We start from the raw sequence: 15,172 nt of genomic DNA, 5'->3' as shown, positions 1-15,172 counted from the left end.
TAGAAACATTGTTTAGTGAAGATTAAATAACGCTCTATGTGATTTGTCATGTGCGATCTAATGCGTGTTCCTTTTTATGCCGAGCCCACGAATGTGCAATTTGTAAACTGTAGATATAACAGAAAAGTGCTAGAGTTATTTACTTCAGAGTTTAATCCGGTAATAAAACATTGTCGTTGTACTGTGTGCTAATTTACTTTTCCCGTAAGAAAGTGCAATGTACGTCTTTTTCTCTATCTATTTTCATGAGTGGCTTTATATAATTACTATTGAATTTTATATATATTAAAAAATCACATATTTATATATTGTGTTTAATATATAAGTGATTTTGAAGACTTATCTAATTTTATTAAATTGGTATAGACATTAAATCAGTTCTGGTTAGTCGATTAGTATAAGTGTACTACGTATGTAAGATTGAATTTGAATAAAAAGAGTGTTGATCCACAAATAAAAAACTTATCCATATCAGTTGACGTACGATGGTATTTGCTGATAGGAAAGCTATCATTTTTTCCATAAAAATAATAAAAATAATAAAATAAATATTAAAAATGACAAGAATAATCGCGCAATATGTATTTACTATTTATATTTTAGAAAATACAAGGAACACAGCTTCCATCAACTGCACGCCACTGATCCATGTAGACAAAATAATTATGTTCAATTTTACGTCTATTCACGATAGAGTGAAATCACGTGCTTTTCCATAAGACAGAGCTGTTGTTGGAGAGGAGATGTCATGATGAGTAAATGCATCCTCAAGCAGCGTGCGGATCTTTACGTACAAAAATGGGAATCAACAATACGCGGAATAGCATGCACACATGTTATCGTACGTATATTAACCAATGAATAAGGAGCTCGCCAGAAAAATAAAGAATCTGTTTTGATGACAGCGGAAAATAAGTGTGATCAGTATTACAACACTTTTGTATGGAATTGTATAATAGCACACAACATGCGCTGCGATGCCAAGCATGACTTGCAGACATTTGACCTTTGAGTTATCACGAAGTCTTGGCGTCTCTGTGCATGCAGAATGCAGCCATGCGATATTTACTTCTGAACAATCTTCACTACGAATCCTCGATTATTGTCTTTTTAGTTATTTTTTAAGTGAGTATTCTTGCCAGTATAGTAGAATTCGAATGCATTCTAGTAGAATCGAATGTGTCACTCAAGTAAGTGGGAATTACTCGTTTCATCTCCTTGTACGTCAAATTCTATTTACTAAGAATCTGTTCGAGATGGTATTTTACTGATTGAATCGTCATTTTATACCTTTTTATATCATAGTAGCTTTCAATTGATCTCGTTTTTGTTTACAGGCAGCCATTTCGTGTAATGGTCTCTAATTGGAGTACGATATCACCATATTTTCTATATATAAATTAGTGTACATAGATAGATTGTATAACGTACATAATTTATATATAGACATATTATCAAACGAACAACTCGTCGAAAGACGAAATGATGTAACGCCATCGGGAAGAGGTTGATGTATCCGTTATAAGCTTGCTGGTCGTTTCTTTTTTTCATTTGTAACAAGATAGAAGCTTTGAACTTAGCTCAGAAATAGTAACTTAAAAATAAGAGCCCGACTCGAGCCTCGGATGTATTTTCCATCATCAGTTGGGGAGGAGAGTGCTGTCATCGTGTACAGTTGTTGCACTGGTATTTATTTAGTAAATTATGACTCTAAGTAACCCACCTCTTTTGCATCGGCAGAATGAATAAACAGGATGAATTTCAATTGAAAAATTACATATAAGCAGCGTTTTCAGGAGCAAAATGGCTAACGGTAACTCGTAGAATGTGCTGCTTCCGTTTGAAAGATATTGGAGGCATTTGTACAAAATAGATAGTAGCCGACTTGCCTTCGTGAAGGATGGTTAATGGTGTAGCACGAGGATTTCAATACACCTGCATCGATTGAATCCAACACGTACATGGAATCATCCATTTAATACTTCCTATTTTTGAGGATTTAGACTTTTTCTTTCGCTTGTTGTAGGATTTACAACGAGGACTACGCTGAAATTTTAATTAACGTTTTAAGCTCTCGGTGTTTCCTACTTAATAATAATGACGCATCGTAAATTTCTAGTCACCAAACGGGATAGATCCAAAAAGCTTACTAGATAATGCAACGGACGCAACTTTATGCTTTAACTTTAACTCCCTGGCAGAGCATAAACGAACAGAATTACAAAACGCCCCGACATTACAACTGGACACTTCCCTACTAGATAAAAGTCTCCTACTAGATAAAAACACTCTGTTGTCGCACGCATTTTTAGCATATAAAGAAGCAACCTAACGAATATTGAACTTATTCTGTAATATACTATATTATTACATTTAATAGAACCATAGAGTTAGCAAATAATTAGAAAATATTATTTTTCAAGCATCCTGACTACCGCCAATTACACGGAGCCAACACGATATCAATACTTTTCTTCGATATCGTGTAGGTATGGTGATCCTTTGATATTCGCCGCTGAGTAAATGGACAATAAATAACAGCTCCCAACAAATCGTCGTTTCATAATGTATGTTCATGCGTGATTTCTGACATACCATTCTTGAACGAATGTTTATAAACAAACGTCAACATGTAGAATTTCTGCGATAAATCAACACACCAATAAATTAACGATTGAATAATACTTTCTTATCTTGTAATCCAGTACGAACATCACTTTTCCAAAGCTTCATTTTGATAAAGTATTCAAACACCAGATTACGTTTCAAGCGAAATCGTTGATACGACTGACGTGCACATCTATCCAGAAATGCTGCAAACTGTAATTATTAGGCAGGCTTGGTCCCGTATCAGAAAAATATTGTTAGGAATCTGATGTTCCTCGATTATTTAAAAGAAATCACTGCTATTTACTCCACAAAGCTTTAACCAATTATTAATATACATAGAAATATCGATCTGACAGCTTCTAGTTATCGGTCGCTTGGCAAAATTAGGACCGATCACGATCTCTTCACCAACACCAATTGGCCATGTTCCTATATACTCGGTATTCACACAATATTAGGTCGTCCGGAAAGTTCGTGCTGATTTTAGGGTTTAGGTTTAGGTTTAATTATTTATTAATGCATTTTGCAAAGCTTTTGCGCTCTTTACAACTAATGTAGATGGCGTTTGAAAGGAGTGATAATTGCCTTAAAAGGAGCAATATTTGCCCATGGAAAAACGTTCCTTTTTTCTTTTTTATACACATTCTTTTAATAATATTTGTCTTTTTAATTGCATACTTTGTCTCACATTACATCTTGTTTGCATTCTCTTATATATATTGCTGTTCCTTTGCAGACTCATACATATCTTTGATAACATCTCTAATTGTTTGTATTGTATGTATTGTATGTGGTGTAAGAAATATCGGGTAACAGGGTGCACGAGTGGTCGCCTCTCTCCGAGGCTTTGCCTAAACATACGAATGGGCCATGACGTTGAGGGTATCCTCGGGGTACGAACTTTATCATGCGAACATGAGTGCACCCTCTTCGCCTCTGGAGTAAAGCCAAGTTTTAAGATCACTTGCGCCATAACCATGCCGATTTTCGGTTGGTGGCATAAGGACAGGCCTGAACATATTAGGATCATTGAAAATAAATGACACCCGTACATATTCTAATAGACGGTACTTTGGACATAACTGGATAAAATTTGGGTTACGATACGTTAATTATTTCAACCTTGAAATTTAAGCACGCCCGGGTAGGCCCTCCATCACCAGATGAAGATCAGATTAAAACACTGATCCAAAATGACTCACGCTATACGCCACGTGAATTAGCAGAAATGTTAAAAATATCAGAATCCATCATCCACCAGCATTTTATAAACGCAACGAGGAGACACCATTTTTTAACTATAAGTGGTGATGAGGGATGAGAAATAAATCAGTTATAATAATGTAGAGCGAAAAAGATCTTGGGAGGAACGGAATGAACTACTTTTAGCCATTTTAAAAGTTAATCTTCATTCAGAGAAGGCCGTGTTCTGTGTCTGCTGGAATTGGAAAGAAATTCTGCATTAACGAGCTTCTACCAAACAACCAGACGATAAATTCAGGTAAGTATTGAAATAGCGAATCGGCAGGGCGTTACAAAATTCTTTTAATAGAAAGGACTTCAACACTTTGGTCGAGATGAAAAATCATATCGAGAAGAATCAGCACAAACTTTCCGGACAACCCAATAGTAATGGCCAGCACGGAATAAAAATTACGACTGCCTTTCTGTAACGCGATTTCTACATGCATCACAACTTAATTAGCTTAGGCGGTATCAATTTTTCCATTACGCTTTTTTGGTTGGAATTAATGAGAAATGCCTCTGTTCGCCATTTTTCGATTTCAGTTGCTAAGAATATCTTTGCAAGTACAGAAACGATGCAGCTCTGCTTTTTTATATATATAATTTTTTAGATAATGATTAGCAACGTTAAAATATTAAATAATTCTACTTGGAATTATAGTTAATTGTTATTGAGAGCGTGGTTAATTGCTTGACACATTTGAAGCAGAGGAGAGAAAACATTTTCTCTTACGCAATAAAAGTATTAAACAATCGCTTATCGTTTATCGGATTATTATGTAATTAGCACCAGTTGAATAATATTTCAGTGGTTTTACTATATTTCTGTTACATGAAAGATTCATTATCATGCAAAGATTAAATAATAAGTTTGGTTTAAATGAAAGTCTATTTATCATATTTCTGTTGTTGCATTATATCATTCAGATGGAATTTACTATGTATATTATATTATAGATAACAGAATGTGTTCAACGAAATATATTTTTACGCTTTACTATACAATTCTTTTTATATTAACTTTTACAATTAATTACTTTCAAATGTTAAACCTAAAAGCAAAAGATATAATTACTGAAGACTCTATAGATTTGTTTACACACATGGAAGAGGTTCTTAACCCTATTTTTAAATTAATAGATCAAGCCTCTCGGCTTTAAAGTAAAAAGTATTCTGTTATTTGCTAGCACAGAAAAGAAATACTGATTCAAATACATGTATTTGGAACATTTTAATTCATAACGTTGCACTCTTACATCCTTAACACGATTTCTTCCATATTCTTCTTCTATATTTCCCTACACTTTTATAATTGAAATTAACGAGGAATTCGTCTCCTTATCAGTTTTCAATTTCAGTTATCTCTCTACGAAACATTCCTGCAACTGCAGGAGCGATGCAACATTGCTTTTTTCAAATCAAAAATAATGCCCGAAACAAATGATAAAACTGTCAAAGTGCAATTTTCACAAAACCCTGAATGAATCAACCTGATTTCTTAGTATACCTTTACTAAACTATATCTTGCCTCATGTATTTATAAAATTTTCCATCATAACCGTATGCCTTATAACTTGATGTTCTGAAAATGCAATTTTCATAGAACGCAGAACGAATCAAACTGATCTATAGTTTACCTAATTCTGAATTTTTTAATTAACCTGGTTAATAACCCGATTAAATCTAAGTTTCTTGATAAATTGTGAAAAATGTATATATTAGTAAATAATTCCAAACTTGCATTTCACTGGCGAGAGGAAAAACTTCCTGGCGAACATAATAATCGGAGATATATTTGTTACATTTTGCATAACATCGTAAATTTTTGTAATTACGCGTAACCGCGCTATCTTTGTCTGGTCGATTGGCTATCGTTCAAGTTCAAAGTTCGTACCAATACTTCCAGATTCTAACCAATTGGTGTTCCGTTCCACGCGTATAAAAAAGAATTGCATTTGAAACAGTTTCGTTAAAAGCAATACCGTCAGCGGCTCGGGAAGATTCGATTGTAATTAGTCGTGCACAGCTTGTCAAGTATTTTTCATTCAGTGATTAACATCCCTGTAGCGGTTTCCATGGCTATTAACGACTACTGTTTACTAAAGCTTGTTATTGAAGGAACGTCGTAAACGCCTTGCAACATCTACCAGTAAAGATAAAAACAATCGATTGCACTCTCACACTATTCGTACTTGAAATTATTCCTTGCAAGAAACTGTTACGTGCGATCAACTTAATTCTTGGTAAGACAAAATTATTATCAAATGTAATCAAATTCAATGTAAGACAAATTTTGATTCCCTAAATTTAGATGATATTAAAATGATAATAATAATAATATGATACAGGTATCTCGCATAGCATTGTAGTTAACTTTTAGTAAAAGCTGCTCTACCATATAAAGCAAGGGGTTAATATAAATACAGAGTTAGGTTCCAAAAATTAGGAAAAGTAAATCGTAAAAGTAATCGAAAGTATTACGCGTTAATATCACATAAATATTCCCCGTAATAAATTTTGATACTTTCTTCTTTGCTAAACACTGACAAAAGAATCCATTTTCTATGTTCGATTAACACTAGCAACGTTCTTGAAAAAATCTGATAATTTCATTTACTTGCATTTAACCAAGTGATCTCTATAAATTTTGTTATCTAGTGCCAAACATATCGTCCTAAATTCTTATTTTAAATTTTAAATTAAAGATTTCTCTAATTCCCAGACTCTATTGAAGACTTCTAATAATAGCGCGAAACTACTACTTACTGGCTCTTCTCTAAGTATTACATAAAATACATTAAAACGTCAATTAAAAAATAATTTTCACTTCATGAATAAATTTCTATATTAATCTCCGTTAAAGAAATGTAATAACAGTATTGTAATAAAGTAATATTTATATTTTGCATTTTATTTTTATTTTTTTTTTTATCGTCAATGGTACACTATGAATTTATAGGAGAATTTCTAATCGAAAAAATATTATCACGGAAATGTAAACAGTATCAAAAATAGTACAATATTGATTGCTTAAACGCCGCGAAACCAAAAGATTGTACGAATAACAGTTTGGAAAATTATTATCATTAGGAGCAAGTGATATTTAGATTTATTATAAAATTACTATTTTGAGCCGAAAATGTTTCTTGGTTAAGTGTTCCTTGAAAAATGATTAAAATTCAATTAATATTAAAATTGATTTAAAAAATGGTTAAAATTGAATGCATTATTTATTTTATTAATTTACTAGTTGGTTAAAATTTCGCGATTGCATGATTCCTATTGTGTTGTTCAATAAATTTGTGCTGCTTATCACGTTCTGTACTTATTATTTTCTACCTGAGTAATAGAATATTGTCTAGCTCGATGATTATGCAACATAAGATACATTTTAAGTGTAATATTTGTATTAATTGGTTGTAAATTTTAAACATTTATTTAAGAAATATAAGCAAAAATCTGTGCACATAAATAGAGTTTAATTTTCTTCGCGGAATGTTATACGAGTTCGAGATGAACTTAATGTATTCGACTAAGTGCGATAGTCGATCCCATCTTCAGAAAAGTGATTCGAATGATTTTAAAAGAAGTATTATTGTAGAGTTCAATGATCTGTATAACTTTTTAACAAAAAAGGATAACAAATTTGATGAAAACGGTACAATGTGGCTAAAAAATAAGAAAGATTTGTTAAGGGAGATGGCGATTACGTTTCATTCTAAGTTCATTCTAAGAGTAAAAAAAAAAAGAAAAACGGCACGAACTTTTCAGTGAACGAATAGATATAGAATTTAATATTTTGTATTCAATGTTTCTTAAGAGCGGGAGATCCAGCCTCGTTTATATTAAAGAAATGTAAACAGCTATAATTGATATGACTTATCGTATCTTATTTAGTTCAGTTAGAAAGGAGAAGTCATGCCTGTAGGTTCACCGACTTCGTTTGAACTTTTTCCTCCCGATATTAGACTAAAAATAGGATGAAATACTAAAAGTCCCTGATTATCGATCGATATGAAATGGTGGCAATGGAATGGAAGTGGACTCGAAATAGAAAATTTTAGTTGCAGGCAATTGTTTTTTTCCGAGATATTAATTAAAAAGTGCTGATATTATGCATAAAATGCTCTCATATTTAAAATATTTAAAGTACTTATTAATATATACATATATTTATATTTATTATTATTATTATTTTTTTTTGGCATCAATAACATATTTCGAATTAATGGGAAAATTTTTGATGGAAAAAGAATGACCACGGAAATATAAATAGAATAAAACATAGCGTAATATCGATTGCTTAAAAGTTGAGAAATCAAATGATTATACGATTCACGGTACGGAAAATTATTTCATGTATTACATGTATCAGCTATATATAATAATATATAAGTACACATGTAAATTCTGTGTGCATAGGGTATTTTATGTAAAATCGATTATACTTTATTCTTATTCAAAACACAAATTGTGTATACGTTCAAAGTTGCAGAACATCGCTTAATTATCAGTGTACAAATTAATATGCCAAATAATGTTTAAATGAGTTTTAAATATGATAGAATCCAATTGATATTGGTTCTATTCTTAGTTTGATAGGAAACTCTAGATATATTGAGAGCAATATTGTTATTGCGTCGTAAATCGTAAGTTACTCGACACTCCACAGTCGATGACTCCACATCGGCTGTTACAGCGAATATGGTTAGGTCGATAACGTCTGTATTGGCAACGTTTTATAAACAGTATCCAACGATCTTCATAAATTAGTGAATTGATTGTAGTTAAAATTTTATGTTTGGGGTCCATTGACACTCTAAATTTTAAGTCGATCGGCTACTAGAGCATTTTTGGACTACAAATGAACAAATCCAATATTTGAGACTTTGTTTTTAAATATAATTTTGCATAATAATGTAGTAAGTGTTTAAATACTATTCATCATTATTTGTTTATTGGGGTGTCATACATAAAAAAATTCAATTCTCTACGTAATAATCTGTTGATATATTTTTTATATTTTCATTAAATCTCATTTTTTTAAACAACATTCATAATTTATCTCTGTTAGAAGTAATTTATAAAATATGAATTATATATTTTATAATTTGGCCTTATCTTATTTATATAGGCATTCATCGATGTAATACTTTTTGTAGGTTTGTACTTTCATACGAAGAGCATATTGATCGTATCTTATGCAATATATGTTTATTACTTATGCACCAAATTTGTTTACATATGATATCCCAGAGCAGTGGTTCTCGAATTTTTTAAAGTTGGAGCACATTCAAATTTCTACAAATAATTGTAACTGCATTATGTACAAATTTCTGAGAAATATGTTATAATAATTAAGTGAAATATTACAGAGAAAAGCATAATATTTTTATTGGTAAAAAGCAAAGGTCGCCTGATTGCAGGCCAATAGTTACCCTTTACTAGGGAAAAAGCTGTTGACTAATATAGTATAAATATATATTTATTTTTATATCTGGACACATACTTCTTTGAAATACCATAGAACGCACACTATGAGAATCAGTGCCTACAGAATGAGTATGAGGAGAAGTTAATAAACAGTTTTGTATTGGAGTGGTGCAAAAGAATAAAATTTAAAATGGTATTTGAAAAGAAAGTCAAAAAGCATGTAATTCTGTGTTATAGGATTTGAGAAGTTGTGGACCTTAGATTACGATTATACTATTTTACTGCATCTGTCGTCATGAATTAATTATTCTCATTAAATTAATTAGAGGCTGATACAAAATTTGAATTATTTTCAATGAATTAAATTTAAAATAAACTGGAGATATGTATGAGTATGATTATTTTTGTCTGAAATTATCTAGACGCAATTTCAGTTAAATCAATAATTATGTACATACGATTTCTACAAAGGAAAATTTCGAAATAATTGTCGCTTGTAAACATTCGTAATGTAAACTGTCATTTTGTTTTACAAAATAGTACAACTTATAAATCCGAGTATTTCCGTTTACTTGAAATAAATTGTTAAATGCATTTACGTGTAAAACTTTTGAAATAATATAAATAATTTTAATCAACAAACTAGTACACTTATTCTGGTATTGTAATTATTATATTAAATAGATAAAAAATGTATATAGCTAAAATTTGCTTGCATTTAAAAACATTAGTATTAAAAGGAACATTGAACTTAAATAGGTTCCAGTCTTAAAAACGGGTAAGGAATAATTCAGCAAAAATTACATTGAAATTATGTTAGCAGCAAGCTAATCTTTTCCGACTACATATTATCTGTACAAATAATAAAACATGTTTTTAAACTTCGACCTTTGACAACAGTCGTTCCTACCAGATATGGGTGTGATATACAAAATATGATTCTTATCAAGTATACTGAACAAAAGGTTTGCGTTGCATAAATATGTGATATCTCGAAACAAATTATACAGTTTATTGAATATAAAATTTTCTTATCCAAAAAATTGGATGTTAATGCGATAGCAGAGTTATGTGGTTATATATATTAACAATACTTTATATGACACTTCAAGAGATACATAAAGACATAAAGCATTTAAATAATAGATATAAAACGAAGTTTTATTAATAAATAATACAAGTTTTTACTTTGTCTCGAATGAGTTTGAAGATTACAAGAGCATTTCAAACTTCTTGAATTCAATACAACACTGTTCGACATTTAATCGCATTAGTGAGATTAGAAATTGTCTCAGAATGTCAGATCATTTAATTGTTAACAAATTTTGCGAGGTACATTAGGTCGATATGTTTTGACTTTTAAATAATTGCATCGAAATAAGACATTTCAGGCATTTTTGACATAACTGATAACAAGCCTGCGATTAATTCCACAATTAAATTTCCTGATTCCCTTCATATCTACAGAGTGTCCAAAAGAAATATAGATACACTTTTAACGGTCATGAATTTAATATTTATTAAGATATTGAGTTTAAGATTAGAACTCTAAATTATTGGAACTTTCCAACCGGAACGTTGGAACGTAATCTTTTTAATGGGTACACTAGAATCTCGTTTTTAAACTTTCTACCCTATTAGCTATATGTCAAACAAATTTAGAACTTCGCAGTAAGTTTCTAAAACCTCTTCTTCTCTTCTTCCGCATCTTGATATCGCTCCTTATGGACGTTTTGATTAAGTATTTTAAATAGTTCCATTCACTTCAAACGAATTCTTAATAGAAATAATAATAAATTGCATAATGAATTTATTGAGTAAAATTCTCTTAAAAATCAGCTTTCTATTTCAAATACGTTTAAGAGAAATTTTCTTCTTTCAGAGTTAATTAAAGATCAGCCATTACTTTAAAATCCGTTTAATCTCAAAAAACAAAATTTAAACAAGTTATGAATTGCAGTGCACACATTTTTTTTTTTTTTTGGATATTCTGTATAATCCACGAAAAATTATTTTGCAATTACGATTGTAATTTAAATTATGTATAGGATAAAAGAATAAGAAGAACGAGGTCATGGAAAAAGTGAAAAGCTCGTTACCGGGTTTTGAAAATTTTCCTGGAAGAGATATTACATTCAAAACACCATACACGTTCCTCGAAGCAAGGAGAAAAGTAGATGGCGCGGAAGGTTTATGGAGAGTCAGAAACAATTTATACGATTTAAGAGGATTCGAAAAGTATCATCCAGGAGGAACGGAATGGATTTGTCTTACAAGGGGGACAGATATTACGGAACTATTCGAGGTTTTGTTCGAAATAAAATTTTGTTTAGTTATAAATAAAACTAATATAAAACAAATCAAACTTGTTAATGTTTTCCCCGCGTGAGAAATTAGAGAATACAATATTTTGAGTATTGTGATCTAATTAAGTTAAAGTTTAGTACCTATCGTCTGATTCTTATAATATTGCATGATTCTTATAAAATTGAAAATCTTTAGATAGTTTTGAATTATATTTCATTTATCATAAATATGACATTCCTGAATGTGTTTCGGAAAACATCCTTAAAAAATAGACGACACTTTGATATTTTTAACCAGTTTCAGCTTTCATCTTTTCAGAAATTTCCAAATTATTCTCTAATGTTTTCGAATAGTTATACATTATTATCACAAATTGAAATTATCTCTAAGTAAATAAAATTCGTTTCTTTTCAGTCGCACCATTTGACGGATAAAGCTGAGAAGCTACTTTCAAAGTATTTCATAAGAGAGGCTGCCGCACCACGAAGAATACAACTCACATTCAAACCGGATGGTTTCTTTTTAACTTTTAAAAAGCGCGCGTTAGAGGCGTTGAAGGACGTTGACTTCCATCATCCATCGCCTAAATCAAACTTAACCGCTGACTTAATTCTCACCGCTGCAATCCTCCTTTCGATTGCAACAGCCTATACGCAATCTTATTTAATTCTAATGTTTGCTGGTTAGTAAAATGTTCAAGTCAATGACGTGCGTATTTAAATGTCGATTAATTAGTTTTCCATCTGCTAACTCTCAGGCCTGGGCATGTGTTAATCAGACTCAGTGTACAATCCGATAATCTGATTATTTCTCATTCTTAGGACTTTTTCTCGCGTGGACTGCAATAATTGGACATAATTACTTGCATATGAGGGACAACTTTCGGATGTATTACTTAGACTTAACCGCGATATCGTCAAAAGACTGGCGTATATCCCATGCGATGAGTCATCATATCTATCCTAATACTCTATGGGACTTTGAGGTTTATGTACTCGAGCCTTACGTTCACTGGCTGCCAGCTATCAAAAGGTCTCTGCTGACCAATTTAATTAGTTTGATCACGAGTCCTATTGTTTGGGCTATCGGAGGATTCGAACAGCTATTTAAACGGTTTGTCGTTATTTCTCATTGCTGGTATTGTTTAACGCCATTTGAACCAATAACGAAATTGTATTTGTTTCAGATATTATTCGGTATTCTTTGAGTACAAAAAATTCGAATTTAGAGACGCGGTACCATTCATTCTTCCCGTTTTGATGTCTTTCTTTGCGCCTAGTATTTTAACAGCTGTGAAATTTTGGTTACTAGTCATTTTTCTATCTACGTTTATAATATTTATGATTGGTCTCAATGCTGCCCATCACCATCCCGACATTTTTCACGATGGCGACATACACAGGTTTGTTCGCACAAAAATATTGTATAATCATATAAATGTTACTATCCCTGTTTTTATTCAATGATATCGTCAGATATATAAGGATGCATTAAAAATATAAATATAACGTGAAGAGGATACGAATATGCGTTTTCCATTTTGTTTATTGGTGCGCGAAGTTCCAGAGTAGAGAAATTAATCAAAGAAATTTAGGAAATTTCATATGGAATATGGTGCATGAACACAGTAAAGATATTGCAGTTACTGTTTTCATGTAAATAATATAAATAATCATAAAAAATTAAATCTGTACTATATTTGGGCATCACACTATTATCTTCATTATTACCGATTTCTTCTGTTCCATAATTGCTTTTCTCATAGGAACAGTCTCAACATAACGCGTAATGTATTAAATGCATTATACAGAAGTCTACCGTTTAAGTACAATATAACTTCTAGTATAATAAACAGACAACAATTACACAAATAATTTGTTTTCTTTTGCAATAGTTATTAATTAAAATGTTACAAGATTTGCCTATATATAATATATCACACCTGAATGTCATTTTTTCATCCGAAATATTCAGAGGAACATACTTTGCTTTTAAATTGCAGATATACCAAATATATACAAAATTTTAGATAGTGATCAAGAAAAAGGTTACCAATGTTTTCAATTAATCTAAAATAAAATTTTCACTTTTTAATTAAAAAATGCAACTAAGTTTTACAGAACTTCTAATCTCTTATCAGAATGTAATACATATATTAATTCTTATATCCAAATTTAAAGTTAATGTTGGAAAGTAATAAATATTTGTGTAAATCTCGCAGAAAAATGGTAACTTTTCTGTTCGCTGCTGTATGTTGAGAACTATTTTTCTGATAATACAAATATTTTAGTTTAGAAAATTATTGTTTGGAAATCTTATATTTTCACTAAATAATTGCAATATTAACTTTGATAACTTGAAATTATAAAATATTCCATAACATAATTCTTCGTTTCTTCTTAATATTCAAATAACGATACGCAATGAATCGTTCATATTAAAATTTACTTATAATTGTGGTTGTATAAAACGTGACATCTACTTTTAAATTTCTGAATTTGTTATATAGTAAATTAATTATTTATCACATTGTACTAAATTAGATTGGACGATACTTTTCAGGGGCGATTTGGATTGGGGCTTGCTGGAATTGGATGCTGTGAGAGATCGGCACGTGGTCGACAATTCGAATTTTTTGACGCTAACCAATTTTGGTCAGCACGGTCTTCATCATCTTTTACCAGCGGTCGATCATTCGTACTTGCCACTTTGTACTAAAGCGTTCGAGGAAACCTGTCAGCAGTTTGGAATCAGTACGCAAAAGTTTACTTCATGGCAGCTTTTTGTAGGACAATTCAGACAAATTCTACGTACAGAGCCGAGGAAGAATGGTAGACTAATCACGAAATAGGCTGTAATCAATAACAGAGCAAAAGATGTAAATATTGAAAGTAACCCGAAATAAAACTATGTTTCTCGAAAAATTTCTGTTCATTTATGTTAGAATTTCTTTAAGCTTATAGACAATATTTTACAATAAAAGTATTTGACGCGCTTTGTGTGCCTTTAAGGATGATCTTGTGTGTTTACCAAAGTTCCTAGATCTCCGTCGGAAAGCACAAGGAAGGTCACCATGGGATATCAGCTGATAAGCTGAATAAAAAATAACTTTGAGAACTTGCAAAGTTCAAGGTATTCGCAAGGATTTGAACCGTTTAAGGAAAGAACTATCGTAAATTATACGCAACGTTCTTTTGTGGATTTTCTAGCCGTCATCGTTGTATTTTCAACAATTTAATTTCTACGTGAAATTAAATAAGACTGGACGCACGATACAATTCAGTTAAGTCGGAAGATTACACTTAGAACGTATCAACCATTTCCTATAAAAAATATTATACATATATATATACATATATAGTATTATATATATGTGTGTATAGTGTGTCTGATTTATTTTACAAAATGTGAATGACGCAAAAAATGTTTCAGACAAAAATTGTATATATTCTTGTGCGTTTAATCTAGACATGACGTTGAAATGTTCTACAAAGGTTATATTAAAATTTTCGAGTGTAAGCTGTATTTTTTATTATGTATTGTTGTTATTAGTAATAAAATGTTTTTAGAACATTTA

At 31.1% G+C, this 15,172-nt stretch overlaps 1 protein-coding gene across 1 annotated transcript; it reads left to right on the top strand.

Annotated features, from left to right (window-relative positions):
- The first annotated feature begins 6,021 nt into the window (after window positions 1–6,021).
- Cyt-b5-r (Cytochrome b5-related) lies at window positions 6,022–14,499 on the top strand. The gene is made up of 6 exons (XM_076909594.1): window positions 6,022–6,098; window positions 11,337–11,593; window positions 12,010–12,277; window positions 12,417–12,708; window positions 12,782–12,997; window positions 14,158–14,499. The coding sequence occupies exons 2-6, from the start codon at window positions 11,363–11,365 to the stop codon at window positions 14,444–14,446; spliced, it is 1,296 nt and encodes a 431-aa protein (XP_076765709.1). The 5' UTR covers window positions 6,022–6,098; window positions 11,337–11,362; the 3' UTR covers window positions 14,447–14,499.
- Window positions 14,500–15,172: the final 673 nt, after the last annotated feature.

This window comes from Xylocopa sonorina, chromosome 2 (genome assembly GCF_050948175.1).
Source record: "Xylocopa sonorina isolate GNS202 chromosome 2, iyXylSono1_principal, whole genome shotgun sequence".
In the NCBI taxonomy this organism is placed as follows: domain Eukaryota; kingdom Metazoa; phylum Arthropoda; class Insecta; order Hymenoptera; family Apidae; genus Xylocopa; species Xylocopa sonorina.
The sequence above is the reverse complement of the archived record's forward strand: the minus strand, read 5'-3'. Positions and strand labels throughout refer to the sequence as shown.

Excerpts from the sequence above, each read along its gene's own strand:
- Cyt-b5-r (XM_076909594.1), top strand. The coding sequence starts at position 11,363 with ATGGAAAAAGTGAAAAGCTCGTTACCGGGTTTTGAAAATTTTCCTGGA. Across the intron at positions 12,709-12,781 it reads TTCGAACAGCTATTTAAACG|ATATTATTCGGTATTCTTTG; the intron begins GTTTGTCGTTAT and ends TATTTGTTTCAG. Across the intron at positions 12,998-14,157 it reads CACGATGGCGACATACACAG|GGGCGATTTGGATTGGGGCT; the intron begins GTTTGTTCGCAC and ends GATACTTTTCAG.